This window comes from Gossypium hirsutum, chromosome D05 (assembly GCF_007990345.1).
Source record: "Gossypium hirsutum isolate 1008001.06 chromosome D05, Gossypium_hirsutum_v2.1, whole genome shotgun sequence".
Classification (NCBI taxonomy): domain Eukaryota; kingdom Viridiplantae; phylum Streptophyta; class Magnoliopsida; order Malvales; family Malvaceae; genus Gossypium; species Gossypium hirsutum.
In genome coordinates, this window is record NC_053441.1 from 15,213,750 (window position 1) to 15,227,039 (window position 13,290).

At 31.8% G+C, this 13,290-nt stretch overlaps 2 protein-coding genes across 2 annotated transcripts; both read right to left on the reverse strand.

Annotated features, from left to right (window-relative positions):
• Positions 1 to 558: 558 nt before the first annotated feature.
• LOC107902698 (cysteine-rich receptor-like protein kinase 25) lies at positions 559 to 3,972 on the reverse strand. Its single transcript, XM_016828836.2, has 7 exons — positions 3,070 to 3,972; positions 2,684 to 2,799; positions 2,367 to 2,600; positions 1,923 to 2,133; positions 1,556 to 1,793; positions 1,222 to 1,372; positions 559 to 1,142 (listed from the first exon to the last, which is right to left on the reverse strand). Exons 1-7 carry the CDS (start codon positions 3,830 to 3,832, stop codon positions 867 to 869), a joined length of 1,989 nt encoding a protein of 662 aa, XP_016684325.2. The 5' UTR covers positions 3,833 to 3,972; the 3' UTR covers positions 559 to 866.
• A 2,801-nt stretch (positions 3,973 to 6,773) lies between these two features.
• Positions 6,774 to 12,749, reverse strand: LOC107905953 (gibberellin 2-beta-dioxygenase 8). Its single transcript, XM_016832755.2, has 5 exons — positions 12,641 to 12,749; positions 12,344 to 12,424; positions 9,754 to 10,184; positions 7,258 to 7,579; positions 6,774 to 7,170 (listed from the first exon to the last, which is right to left on the reverse strand). Exons 2-5 carry the CDS (start codon positions 12,380 to 12,382, stop codon positions 6,940 to 6,942), a joined length of 1,023 nt encoding a protein of 340 aa, XP_016688244.1. The 5' UTR covers positions 12,383 to 12,424; positions 12,641 to 12,749; the 3' UTR covers positions 6,774 to 6,939.
• Positions 12,750 to 13,290: the final 541 nt, after the last annotated feature.

Consider the following 13,290-nt stretch of genomic DNA (forward strand, 5'->3'; position numbering starts at 1 on the left):
CGAATACACACACAGTGTTTGGATTGGAACGGATCACTGTCAAGGTGAAGGTATTATACAAAAATTGACTAATATAATAATATTTGAACTGGAAGAAATGGTTGATGTGGATATGGATGAAATGTAAGAAAAATGTCACTTTCATTTAGGTCAATTAGGGCTGAGATTTATAGCGTTAAATCCATTTCCTTTTGTCAAGTTTATCTCAATTCCACCCTCCGTACATTTAAAATGAAAAACCTATTGTTTTTTTATCATTGAAAACACAGTCAAGTTGATATTAAATGGTCGGGGAATTCAAAGACATTCATTTTCTTTTATCTTAGACTTCAAATCGACGCCTTTTTTTTATTATGAAAGATGTTTCTCAAGTTCTCAAGTTGCCAGACTCTTCTTGTTTTCAACTTGGGGGAAGCATTTATCAGATGATGTCACAATCGGCCTGTTTTTTTATTTCGAACATCAATGGAATGATATTACAACTCTTACTTGTATGTATTTGTTTGGGCCTTTTTGAGATGAAGCTGTTAATGAAATCACTGGTTTTCGAAGGTCATTTCGGGGTTTTGATGGATCTGATAGAGGAGGAGTTTGGACCTTTTGGACCATATAATTCTTGGGTTTTAGGCTGTTAATATGGACTGATACAACAGTACTATATTATAGCAATTCTATATTCTGTACAGTATGAAACTTTCCATTAAGGCTAAAAGTAGTATCAGATGAAGAATGTTTAGATGGTGCAACATCAACTTCAGAATCCATTTCATCTATATTTGCAAGCACATAAAGCACCATTCTCCCAAAGAACAATTATAATTGGAACCTATAAGGTCCACCACAATGGAGTCTATCCCTTTAAATTCTTAAATCTCTGAGGTAGGAAGATTCAGTGGATGAAGATTGATCATATGTAAAAATCTTGCTGCTGCATATGGAGATGTTGAAGGCTGGGGGAGGTTAACTGATTTGCTCCCAAGCATGAGAATAGCTGATGACATTGTAGGCCTAAGTGCAGGGTCATCCTGAACGCACAACAATGCAATGTGTATCCATCTCAGAACCTCTTGAATCGCGCAATTGCCTGCGATGTTTGGATCTATCAACTCCTGTCCTTTGCCTTCATTCCACAGCAGCCATGCCTGCTCAGGGCCATATGTTTAGGTGCAAGAAGCCTTAAGTTTAGGTACAATAAAGAGATAACAAAGAGAGGATGCCTACATATGTTAGAAGGCTTTGGCCGCAGTCCTGATGGTAGAACCCCCTGTTCCTTTTACCACTTAATATTTCTAGCATTAGGACTCCAAAACTATAAACATCCGACTTGTTCGAAAACAATCCTTCTAGCGCATATTCCGGTGCCATGTATCCACTGCACATTAGAGTAAATATTAACATCCTACGCTCTTGCAATCGTTTATATTATGAATTTCAAATCTATTTGCCCCTTTTGTTTTCCATCTCATATTGACCTTTGATGAAATATAGCTAGAGAGGCATAACACATAATGCTTAGCAACGATAATTGCGTGAAGGAACAAAATGAAGTGCTTACTATGTGCCAACAACTCTCTCAGTATTGGCTTCCATTTGGTTGCCTCCAAATGTTCTTGCTGTGCCAAAGTCCGATATCTTAGGGTTCATATCATCATCTAACAACACATTGTTAGCCTTCAAATCTCTATGAATTATTGTTAGCCGAGAATCTTCATGTAGATATTGAAGACCTCTTGCTGTTCCAGTGATGATGTTTGAGCGTTTTTCCCAGTCCAGTACTTTACATTTTTCAGAATCTGCCTTCAGAAAAAGCACAAGAGTAACGTTCTTAGCTATTAAAAATCCCTGGATCTGATAAGTAATAAATCCTTAGACCAGACTTTTGACATGACAGGTTAAAGAAAGAGAGGACGAACGTTACGGACCAAACAGAAAAGCATCCAAGCTGTTGTTAGCCATGTACTCATAGACAAGAAGCTTTTCATCTTCCTCCAAGCAATATCCCAATAGCCTTACAAGATTCTTGTGTTGAAGCTTGAAAATTAGCTTCACTTCATTCTTGAATTCTTCAAGACCTTGTTTCGAGTTGATCGAAAGCCTTTTAACTGCTACTTCCTTCCCAGTGGGCATTTTCCCCTGAAAGCATTTTGAAGTTAGTGCTGCAACAGAAGATTTTTCCTTGCAATTCTCAAAAGTGCATGTCTGTCGTTGGTGAGAGGTTAACGGCATGTTAATATACATATGATCCAATCTTGTATTGAAATTTCTACACATGAAATCATCTCCTGTATGAGTTAGTGAATCCCTTAATCCTAAGACAAATACTAATCAATTGCCAAATGTCAATAGATCAAAGAACTGGTTTCAACCTTGTAAACAGGTCCAAAACCACCTTCTCCAAGCTTATTTTCCCTTGAGAAGTTGTTTGTTGCAGTCTGTATGGTAGCTAAATTGAAGTGATGCAAGTCCCCGCTGCGATCCTCATCTGATAGATGTAGATGAATACTTTCCTCCGTCAAATGTGCAGGCTTTGAGCCTTGAGAACTTCTTTTTAATATTTCATGGCTTGTTCCTTCTACTGAGTATTGAGCAATAATGTTAACCTTTTGTGCAAAATCGACAAGTTATAGTTTGACCAGAAAAAAATTAAAAGTCAAAGAACACCTTTTTGTTTTCTCTTCCTGACTAAGGACGAATAATACGAGAAACCCGCCACCAAAACTGATGCCAAAAAGCCTGCCAATGATGATGCAGTGATAATGGTGTTCTTCCTTGTGCTTTTCCCTCCCTTACCTACTCCTCCTGTCACATTGTACCAAATATTCATGTTATTTTAACAAGTCACAATTTTATCAACAAAGCTAGTAACATTTCCTTTGTGGAGAAGATCATTCCTCATTGCTAGGAATACATAATAATAAGACCAATTTATCATAGGAATCAGAAAGCACCCCAAAGATTTCATAGTGCCCTTTCCTCAGGTATTAACTTCATATATAAGCTAAGTTGCCGTCTAAATAAAAATTGTTCAAGGGTGATAAAATAACTAAATATTAAGCCTGTTCGGCTTACCTTCATTCTCCGGTGCTGATCCTGGTAGGTTTGATGTTTGCTCATAGAAAGGATACATTTCATACCTTATACAGCAACTTGGAGTTAAAATTCGCCACCCACTTCTCCCTATGCAGCAATCCTCTGTCTGATTCAATAATTCTCTCAAACAAGTAGAACAGCCGTCGACATCAAGATCTATGCTGCACTGAACGAGTCCATACCTACACCCCGGTCCGTTTCCGACCACCATTTCATTTGTTTGAAACATGTTCTTATACGGAGCCTGAGAAACTAAGGAATATAACAAACCTCGGGTACCGATATCGCCCTCTTCAGGTGAAGTGTTGTTCAGAGCACTCCACATGAACAGCCTTGGATAAAGCTCCAGCTGGCCAAGAAAGTTGATGTTCGAGTATCGAAACAAGCATTGATCGTACCAAATAATTGCCCTTTTATCAGAAGGGCACGTTTGCGTGAGTGTTTGAGAGGCATTGCTGACACAAACCCGACACACATCACTAGAAACATCACCTCGGCAAAGGAAGAGACTGTAAATCCCGTTCAAGCTGTCGTTGTAGAAGCTCTTGTCGGAAGCGTTTGAGGACATATAATCCAAGAGCAGTGTAAGGTCAGATTTATAGCTTGCGGTGGCGGTATCATTACCTGGACCTAAACAAAAATGATAATTATATGTTGGTGACTGACAAGCGATGAAGCTAATAAGCTCGAAGATTGTGATCAAATATATGGGTTTGTAAAGGGAATTCATTGTTTTCTTCATACTTGTGATGGAAAAATGGGTTGAGAAAAGGATCAGTGGTATGATTCTAAGCTCTGGGTGGCCATTTGTTCTTTTGTAGAAATTAGATTGGGTTAGGTAAATAGACGTCTCTCTTTGTTCAGCTTCCACGGCACGTTGTTGATTTTGTGAAGCTTTGATGAATAAATGCTCACTTCGTTTGGAGAGTTAGTTGATTGATTTCTAAAGGCCTGCAATGACATTTGGAAGGTTCTCAAAGAATGAGTCCGTCGAATGACGCATTTGATTTTTCTGAAGGAAAATACGAAGAACCTTGATTGAGTACATTTTATGATGTAATTGTATTATTGTAAGATGGCCAGCCTCATAACAATAAAAACTAATTAATATTGGGCGTAATGGTATGCATTTTCAAAGAAATAAGATAAATACAAATTTTAAATACGATATAATTAAACAACTAGATAATAAAATAGAACTGAAAATTATATTAAAAAAAATAAACCAATTTGAAAGGGCCCAACAATTTGACCTTCATTTTTTTATGATTTGGGAAATTGAATTAGTTTGAATTATATGGTTGATGTGAAATTTTGAATTTAAGTCTTTTAAATAAAAAATCAATACTGAATTATTTAAAAATTTAATTTAATTGATATCTAGTGCTAAACATCAAGTAAATATTTTTTACAGCAGTTAAGTTCAACTTCAAACTTTGATAAGATCATTTATATTTTAGATAAGGTTAGTGATTGTATTTCTATAGAATTTGAGATTTGGTCTTCGTATTTTTAAAGTTAAATGTTCAATCATCATTTTCATCGGTTGTGTTGTATCTGTCAAAATTTATTAATTTTATTAATTATATGCCATGTCATATGAGAACAATCTAATTAAAAATTCAAATTGATCATTTTTGACAAAAAATACTTACTATTTTAATGATTAGTTGAGATTTTTAAATAAATAAAATAGGACTTAAATCTTAATTTTTTAAGTATAGAGGCTAACAACATATTTTAATCTTTAGGTAATTATTCGTCAAGCTTCTTAATTCAATAAGTAATTGTAATCATGTGTATTTTCACTTGGTATTTAAAACATTTAAAATAGAATAAATAAAATATATTATGGAGATATTAATGTACGAAATAATAATTCTTATATTCTAAGGTAATTTCATTTTGCAAGAAAGAAAATGATGTTGTCAAATTCCCAATTCCTTTAATTTCATTATGCAAGAGCCAAGAAGTTCATTATTGGGGCTTTAATTAAGTTTTGATAAATGATTCTGTACCTTTATCCTACACAAAATAATATCTTATTTCTAATCAAGACAATATGAGATTTCAGCACTAGTTTTTAAATAAAGGGTAATTAAAATATTAGTAAATTTATAATTTACTCACTTAACTTTAAAATGTTACAAAATGGTTATTGAATTATTTAAAAGTTTTTATTTAAGTTAGTGGATTGTTAAATTTTTTTTAAAGTCTGATTAGCAACCTCCAAACAACAATTTGATAATCGGTACAATGGATCAGTACCTATCCACAAGTAAATGAGCATACGTTAAATCCAAATCAATCTAATGATCAATTTGAAAATAAAAAAAGAAAGTTGTTTGAATTTTGGTTCGTAAATTTGTGATGTTAAAAGTTGTTTTATAAAAAAAATGAATTGAAGAAGAGAAGGGGAATGAATGAAAGCATTCAATTAGTGCGACGGTGCAAGCAAAGAAGGCCATGCAATAGTGATTTTAATAGTTCAATAACTTAAATAAAAAAGTTTTGAATAGTTCAATAACCATATTTTAACTTTCTGAAGTTCATTGTGACCAAAATATAAATATATTAATAGTTTATGACTTTAGTGTAATTTACCTTAAATAAATATAATCATTTTTTACCCAATACCTAATGTTCTTTTTTATCTTTCTATGGGATTTCTCAATGTTATCATGGTCATAATTTTGCTTGCGAGAAGCATTTAAAAATATTGTAGAAAATACTTTTAAAAATGTTTTATAAAAAATTAATTTAATATTTAAGAGTTTAGAAAAAAATATTTTGAGAAGATAAATATTTATTTAATGTTATAAAGTAAAAAATATACTTAAATTCATTAAAATTATATATAAATATATCAAATTAAATTATAATAAATTATTAAATGTTTGCTTTATTATAATTTATTATTTATATTTTGATACATGAAATATAAATCTTAAATGTTTTTAAAACATTAATATAAATTGTTCTTAAAATTTAATTTAAATATATAAATCATATTTTAGATATTAAAATTATATATAAACAAGGGAGAGATCAACTTACATCGGTATACATTTTCGTATATTTTTATTTGATTAATATTTAATGATCAAATCGTCATATTTCATATTGCATTCGTATAGATAATGTATATTAAATTTGATATAGTTCAATATTAATATATATAGTATTTTATATCGATATGCTAGAGATATCAGATCGTTTAAAATTTTTACATGTATGATAAATACAATTATATCAATAAATTTAACAATTGAATTATTAAAATATTAAACGTACAAAAAGATACAAAAGTATGTGAAATTAAAATAACGTTACACTGATATAGTTGGATCCCGCTTATAAAATTAAAATTGTAAAATATCTTCTTCTTCTTCTTTTTATTCTTTCTTCCTTCTATTTCTTTTATAAATAATTTTATGAAAAGTTTAAAACTGTAGAAATTCATTATAATTAAGGATTTATTTTTCTTTCCTCAAATAAAAATGGTTAAAATTACTTCAATTACTTCAAATATAAGGCAAGCTTCTGAAGTCTAATTGGAAAAGCAGTTTTAAAGCTAACTATTTTAACATCGCTCTTAGCTTTTCAAAAGGAGTTGTAGTAACTGAAATTCATTTAATATTATTTCTTAAAGATAGTAAAAATCATGAAAGATTAAGCCGAGGTAAAACAAAATTCTTTCTAATTAAGCGGGACTTATAGGTTATACCGTAAGTTTTTCTTGGGATGGGGTAGAGCTTAGATATTTTTGTAAACAAATTAATGACCTAACTATGTATATAGCTAGAAAGAAGATGCAATCGATAAATTTTAGCTGGTGATAGTAATAATTTATACAAGAAACCTGGAGAGCCCTACTTTATATCCATAGAGTTGAACATCCTCCTGCACTTTCTGTCTATATTCCCTAAAGCTAAACTTTCTGTAAACCGAGGGCATGCTGCAACTCTCTATCACTGTCTCATACGATGGGCAAAGGAAATATGCTGCTGAAAACCTTTCTTTCGTTGGATGCGTCACCGCACAATGTTTGACGCTTTTATAACAATCATTGCTCCAAGCCTGCACAATATCAATCAAAGCTTTTTAACACCCTTAACTATTTTCGAACCGGTAAATAAGGTGATTGGTATATATGAAATTGATCACCTGAAATAGATCTCCAATGTTGATGACTAAAGCCTCGGGATTAGGTTTAACAGCAATCCATTGCCCATCCTTCACTAATTGCAATCCTCCGACTTGATCTTGGTGCAATATAGTTAGGAAGTCGCTATCGGTGTGTGGCATTAGACCATAAATGTCTGAAGGAATCGGGCAGGGTGGGTATCTGTTCAGCCGGAGATAGCAAGTGCCTGGCAAACAACTTTCCTGGAAAAAACTCGATTTGTGACCTAACTTCTCTGCCAAAATTTCAGCTAATTTCTGAGCAAGAATGGCGACTTTGGTGGCAAACGGTTCCATTGGTGTGCTGGTTAATACATTACGAGGTGTTAGAATCATTACGTATGTAGTTTGAAAAAAGAAGATAGAAAAGGAATCTCCCAATTGTGAGGAAGTGGTCCACACACAGTAGGGAGTATCTAAAAAAATAGAATGTGAATAATGAAAATATATGGAAAAGAAAAAATAAATAAAGAATACGCAGATTGAAACACCTTATTCTACTCAATATCAAATAAATAAAATTTAATAAAGTTTAAAAAAAATTATTCTAAAATAAAAGAATTGTAGTTTTATATGAATTTACTTTTATTTTATTTTACCAACCTCCAATTCATTACATTTAATTTTAACAAAATAACAGTGATAAAAATCAGCAAAAACGAGAGCCACTGGTGATGCCACGTCAAGCTTTTCCTTCCTTGCTGTGAGACTGGAATATTTGACTGAGTTCGTCTAAAAAAAACTCGTGACCTTCAAGTCAGTAGGGATGATGCATAGCCACTCGCCATAGATAAAAACGAGAAGAACATGCATGGAATGGAATTGCAAAGGAAAGGAAAATACCCATGTTACTTTGAAGGATTTGATGCTGATTTTTCAGAACCATTTTCTTTTATCAGGGTGCAATGTATCAGTACTGTATGTTAAATTCCATACACTTACCACCAAACATGACCACAAGAAATAAATGCCAACTTCTTTGAAAAAAATAAAATAAAAGCGAACATTGAATTGTCTCACTATATCTGAGAAAAAAGCTACCGAAACGTTGCAGCTTAATTCCACAAATAGGGTGACACCTCACACAATTTGACCATGGGGCTGTGATTCCTGATGTTTACTGTGAAAATAAGTAACTCAGTCTGAAGCTTAGTCCCAGTAAGTGTTGTACGAGTTGACAGAGAGGACCATCAAGTATAAAAAGTTGGAAAAATTAAAAAATATATCTGAGCCTGGGGTCTCTAGTGTGATAACCAACTACACCACCCACACAAATTATCATGTGTAATTATTTAATTTGTTATTCTTGTGTTGTTCTTGTAACTTAAATATTTGAAAACTTATTTAACATAGAAAACCGTATGGGTAATATTAAGGAAATTCATATGATATGCTAACCGTGAAAATTTTAAATTTAACGGAGATTGGGAGGATAATACACGTTCTTCATTTTAAGATATACTAATTTAAAAAACAACTCAATTGAAAATTTTATCCTATCAAGATTGACCCCGGACTATTATATTAATATGATATTTGTGAACCATATTCTGACTATTTAGAGAAAATAAGAAAATTTTTCATTATAGTTTTAATTTCCAAAATACTATTTTTCTTTAAAATTGAATATTTATAACATAATCTATCTCTCTCTCTCTCTCTTTTTAATGTAATGCTATCCATTAATTTTAGATAAATATTTTCATAATATTGCTCCATTCAAATAATATTAAATTAAACTATTTAATCCATTTTTTTAGTAAAATAATAAAAACTTATCCCATCTAATCACATAGTACCTAGACAAGTATGAAAGATTAAATTCATCCCATAATTAATGTCTACAACTATTAGCTCTTCTAAGCAAGCTTTAAGCTTGAGTTTTATAAGAGATCATTTAAATTAATATGGAAAACAAATCATATATATTAACTAGTAATTCTCATATATAAATACATATAACTGCCTACTTTATTTGTGAACAAACAAATTATTATCCAAAACTCAATTTTTTTTTAAAAAAAATCGTACAAACTTAACTTAGACACAACATATAGAATATTAAGGAAAACAGAAAGTAATAATATGACAAAGATTTAAAAGAGTTTATTATATTACAGCAATCGGATTAACCTAGAAAAAACAGTATGGATTTGAGCGTTGTTGTCCTGTCTCATCGTTGTAATAGTTGGTTTTTTTGAATAAGAACTATACGTAGGTAAACTTAAATTGTATGCCGACATGAGATATCAGTACATACAACATAAATTATACTAATAGATAAAACAAAAGGCTTTACTGTCTTAACTTAAAGAGAACATATATAATAACAACAAACTCATTTCGTTAGCTCTTTAATTCTTGGTTACTATTTGTTTTGCCGAATTTGTCGAAAAGAAACGAGGTAATGAGATGAAGAGAATGCGATATCGTCAAGAAAAATAAAAAATAAAAAACCGTAAATTGATTATAACATACCTTGAGATATCGTTCACGGGGATGTGGAAAGCTTCAGACCACCATAATTGCCTAAGGAAGTAGCTCGTGGGAGTGCCCCAACGGTAACTACCAGCGGAGAAATTCAAGAACTTGTCTTCCCTGCACTTGTGGTGGAAAGGTTGCTTGAAGACTCTCACTTGCTCCTCCCTCAACATCTCCAATAACTCCATCGAGATTCCATGGTTTACGACTTGGAAAAAACCCCATTGACGTGCAGCCCTAGCTATCTCTTTCTGGCACCTTTCCTTCTCCGCCTCGTTATGGCTTAAACGGCTGAGATCGATCAAGGGAAGGTGGCGTTCCTCCACCATGACAAGGCGGTGGTCGTGGTTGTTGGAAGAGGTCTTGGAGTTGGCGAAGAGGGTCTTGTATGTCTCCAGAAGTGGGGGGTCTGAATCCATGTGTAGAGGCTGATCAAAACAGAAGACGGAGATCGAAGAGAGGCAAAAGAAAAAGAGAGAGGTTAAAACGGCTAATCATATAAGCGGTTCGTACGGTAGTGATGAGGGAGAAGGGGACAGAGGAGGGATTGGGACAAAGAAGATTTTCTTTGTTTCCGTTCGATGAAAACGTTATACGGGTTTTCATTTTTTTCTTCCCTCTCATTTTTGACTTCGGAGACAAAGTTCCATTGCATGTCTTTTTGTTTACGGACTGTAGGTGAGGGTTGGATTGAATTGATTAATGAGTCTTGTTTTATTATTTTAATTTGATTTGTATTTTTTAAGTAGATTTAAATTATATTAAATTTAATTTGATAATTTATTATTTTAAGGTTTCAAATTTACCATTTAAAATTTTTTATGGTTTTTATGAAATTTTTAAAAAATTATATATATAAACAATTATAAAAGTTTGGAATTTTTTGTTTTTTTAAATAGGTAAATTTATTATTTTTTAAAACTGATTGGAATTAAATGAATATTTATACTAATTTCTTAATCAAAATTGAAAAAAATATGTATGATCTATTGATTTTTCTTGTCAGTTTGAAATTTTATTTTTGTTTTGAAAATATTTATCAAAAAGAATAACATCCAAAATTTATAAAATAAAATCCATTTTAATCTAAATAAATTTAAAAGCTCTAACTTCAAAATTAAAATTAGAGAATCGAACTGGATTGGAAAAAATCATAAAATTTAACACATCTAATCTTCAATGCAAAAATGAAATGGATGTGAATTGGGTACCAATATTTGCGGGTTTTAGCATGTAGCGATATCTGAAAATAGAAGGTAATGTAATAATAAATGTGGATGAATAAAACAGATGGCCTTTGGAATTAATGGACGGCTAGCTATAAGCAACCCATGCAAAGTTACTAAATTCTATGTCCGCTAAGCTATGCCGCCATCCCCACTTTGATCATTTATAAAACGCTAGGATATTGGTCAATTTGCACCACCACCTCCAACTAACCTGATGAAGAGAGCTACTAATAATTACAAGGTTGAAACTCAACATTGCAACAATATCGCATATTCCCCACTGGGGCTGCCTACACTCCAGATTTTATTGCCACAAACAAATAATGCTAAATCGGTCACATCATTCTTGTTAATTGTCAACAGGATATGTCTTTAGGTGTCTCTATTTTTATTATTTTGGAGTGAGAAAATCACAGAAAAGAGGTGGCCACTTTGTTCTTTATATAATAATATTCACATGGTGATGTAATCGGACAAAAGACATTAATATTTTTGATGAAATTAAACGCCAATTACGTCTTTATTATAGCCAACCATTTTGCATCTCAAAATACACACAATTCAATTTGCTATTTAATTCTGATTTTAGGTAATATTTTGATTTTGGGCTCAACACAGTCTAATTTATTCCTTTAAACTCCAATACCTACTTGATATTCAAAATGCATGTTTTCAAAATATATAAAGATAATAATAAAAATTTAATCCATAGGCGTGGGTAACTATATATATAAAATTAAGATAATACATGAGCTTAGCCTGAACCGAACAAATTCACTTAAATTAATTGCATAAAAGTAATAAAAAAATATAAAACAAATTTAACCATTCATGTTTATATTTTTTATTAATTTAGCCCTTATTTTTTTAACTGAATTTGACCCTCAATCTTTTAAAAAGAGTTAAATTTGACCACAACCTCTTGAAAAAGAGTTGGAATGATTTGTTTAATGAGAATACTAACTAAAACGTTAAAATTTTAAACACGAAAGCTTGCATAATAATCCACATTACTCCTCGCTAATTTTTTTAAAAATTTTATGAACTTCTTATATTTTTTTAAATTTTAACTTTGATTTATTTTATTTTGATAATTTTTAAAGTATTTATTAATATTAAATATAAAACAAATGATGTTATGTTAGCATGACGTGCATATGAACTGTTATGTTAGTTGTTATACCAACAACGTTAAAAGTTAATGTTTTAGTCATTATTTCCAAAAAAAAAAGCTATTTGACTTTTTTTTTTTAAGATTAAGGGTCAAATTGATAGAATATGTAAATATTGAAGATTAAATTTATCATTATGCCAAAAAAACTCAAAATGTTTGTAACGGGTTATCTCTTCATTTTTACCTGGTTAACATTTACCATGACATTATCACCCTCCGCCATTTTACTCTTCCATCAATATGCAACTTCGCACAACATATTCATCTGCATGACTAACATTAAAAATTAGAAAACTTAGAAAAGGAAAGGAAACAACGTAAGAGTTTCATTTGATAACTACTTGCACATCACTGCACGTAGACGGTGGCTGTCTACGTCTATCTGTTGTTATCAGTTCTCTTATTATATAACTATCCTTAACTGAAAATAAAAGGAATATAACGCAAAGGAGGATTGGGCCACACAGAAAAAAAATGCTACCTAGCTAACAATTCTCAGGAAAGGAAACAAGTCGACTTGAAGGAGAAGAATGCTTGATATATTATATATTATTACTCAGAAAAGGGGTTTAGAGGGAGTTATACTGGAAAAGGGAAAGGTAACATGTATTTATAGTAGAGCAAAATTTGGAAGGGGGGATTCGAATACTTTATTTGTGTAGTCGGGAAAAGATTGAAGGACAGATATTTTATTGGAAATGACCCCCCCCCATCAATCATTATAATTATTGGCGTTAATTATTTCCGAATGGGAAAACAGTACGGGATTACTCAGAACCTATGCTTTATACAAAGACCACGCGGCACTTGTGAATATCAGAGAAACTCAGCTGGGCGAATGTAATTTAGCAGAACCACACACAAAACTGGCTTGCTGCTTCTCATTGTTTTGAAATTGGAGTGAGGAAGGTAATGGGAGATTTTTGAAACACAAAATGCTACAACTCTTTGTTTTTCGTTCAACCAACTGCTACAATTCAAAAGCACTTTTTCTAATGATATATATAGATAGGAAAGACTTGTAAGAAGGAAAACCAAACAAAATTTCGGGTGTAGTATGTGAATGGTGAGAAGATACCTGGCTGAATATGAACCAATTAAAGGTTTTTGGGTTTTGGAACTCCAGTTATA

What these genes read in the sequence shown, in the direction of transcription:
- LOC107902698 (XM_016828836.2), bottom strand. Translation starts at nt 3,832, where the DNA reads ATGAAGAAAACAATGAATTCCCTTTACAAACCCATATATTTGATCACA. An exon ending in ATCAGCACCGGAGAATGAAG is followed by an intron (nt 2,800 to 3,069) that starts GTAAGCCGAACA and finishes ACAATGTGACAG; the next exon opens with GAGGAGTAGGTAAGGGAGGG. An exon ending in GAGAGAGTTGTTGGCACATA is followed by an intron (nt 1,373 to 1,555) that starts GTAAGCACTTCA and finishes TCTAATGTGCAG; the next exon opens with TGGATACATGGCACCGGAAT.
- LOC107905953 (XM_016832755.2), bottom strand. Translation starts at nt 12,382, where the DNA reads ATGGCGGAGGGTGATAATGTCATGGTAAATGTTAACCAG. An exon ending in TCATGGTAAATGTTAACCAG is followed by an intron (nt 10,185 to 12,343) that starts GTAAAAATGAAG and finishes TGTTTTGATCAG; the next exon opens with CCTCTACACATGGATTCAGA. An exon ending in ACATTGGAGATCTATTTCAG is followed by an intron (nt 7,171 to 7,257) that starts GTGATCAATTTC and finishes GATATTGTGCAG; the next exon opens with GCTTGGAGCAATGATTGTTA.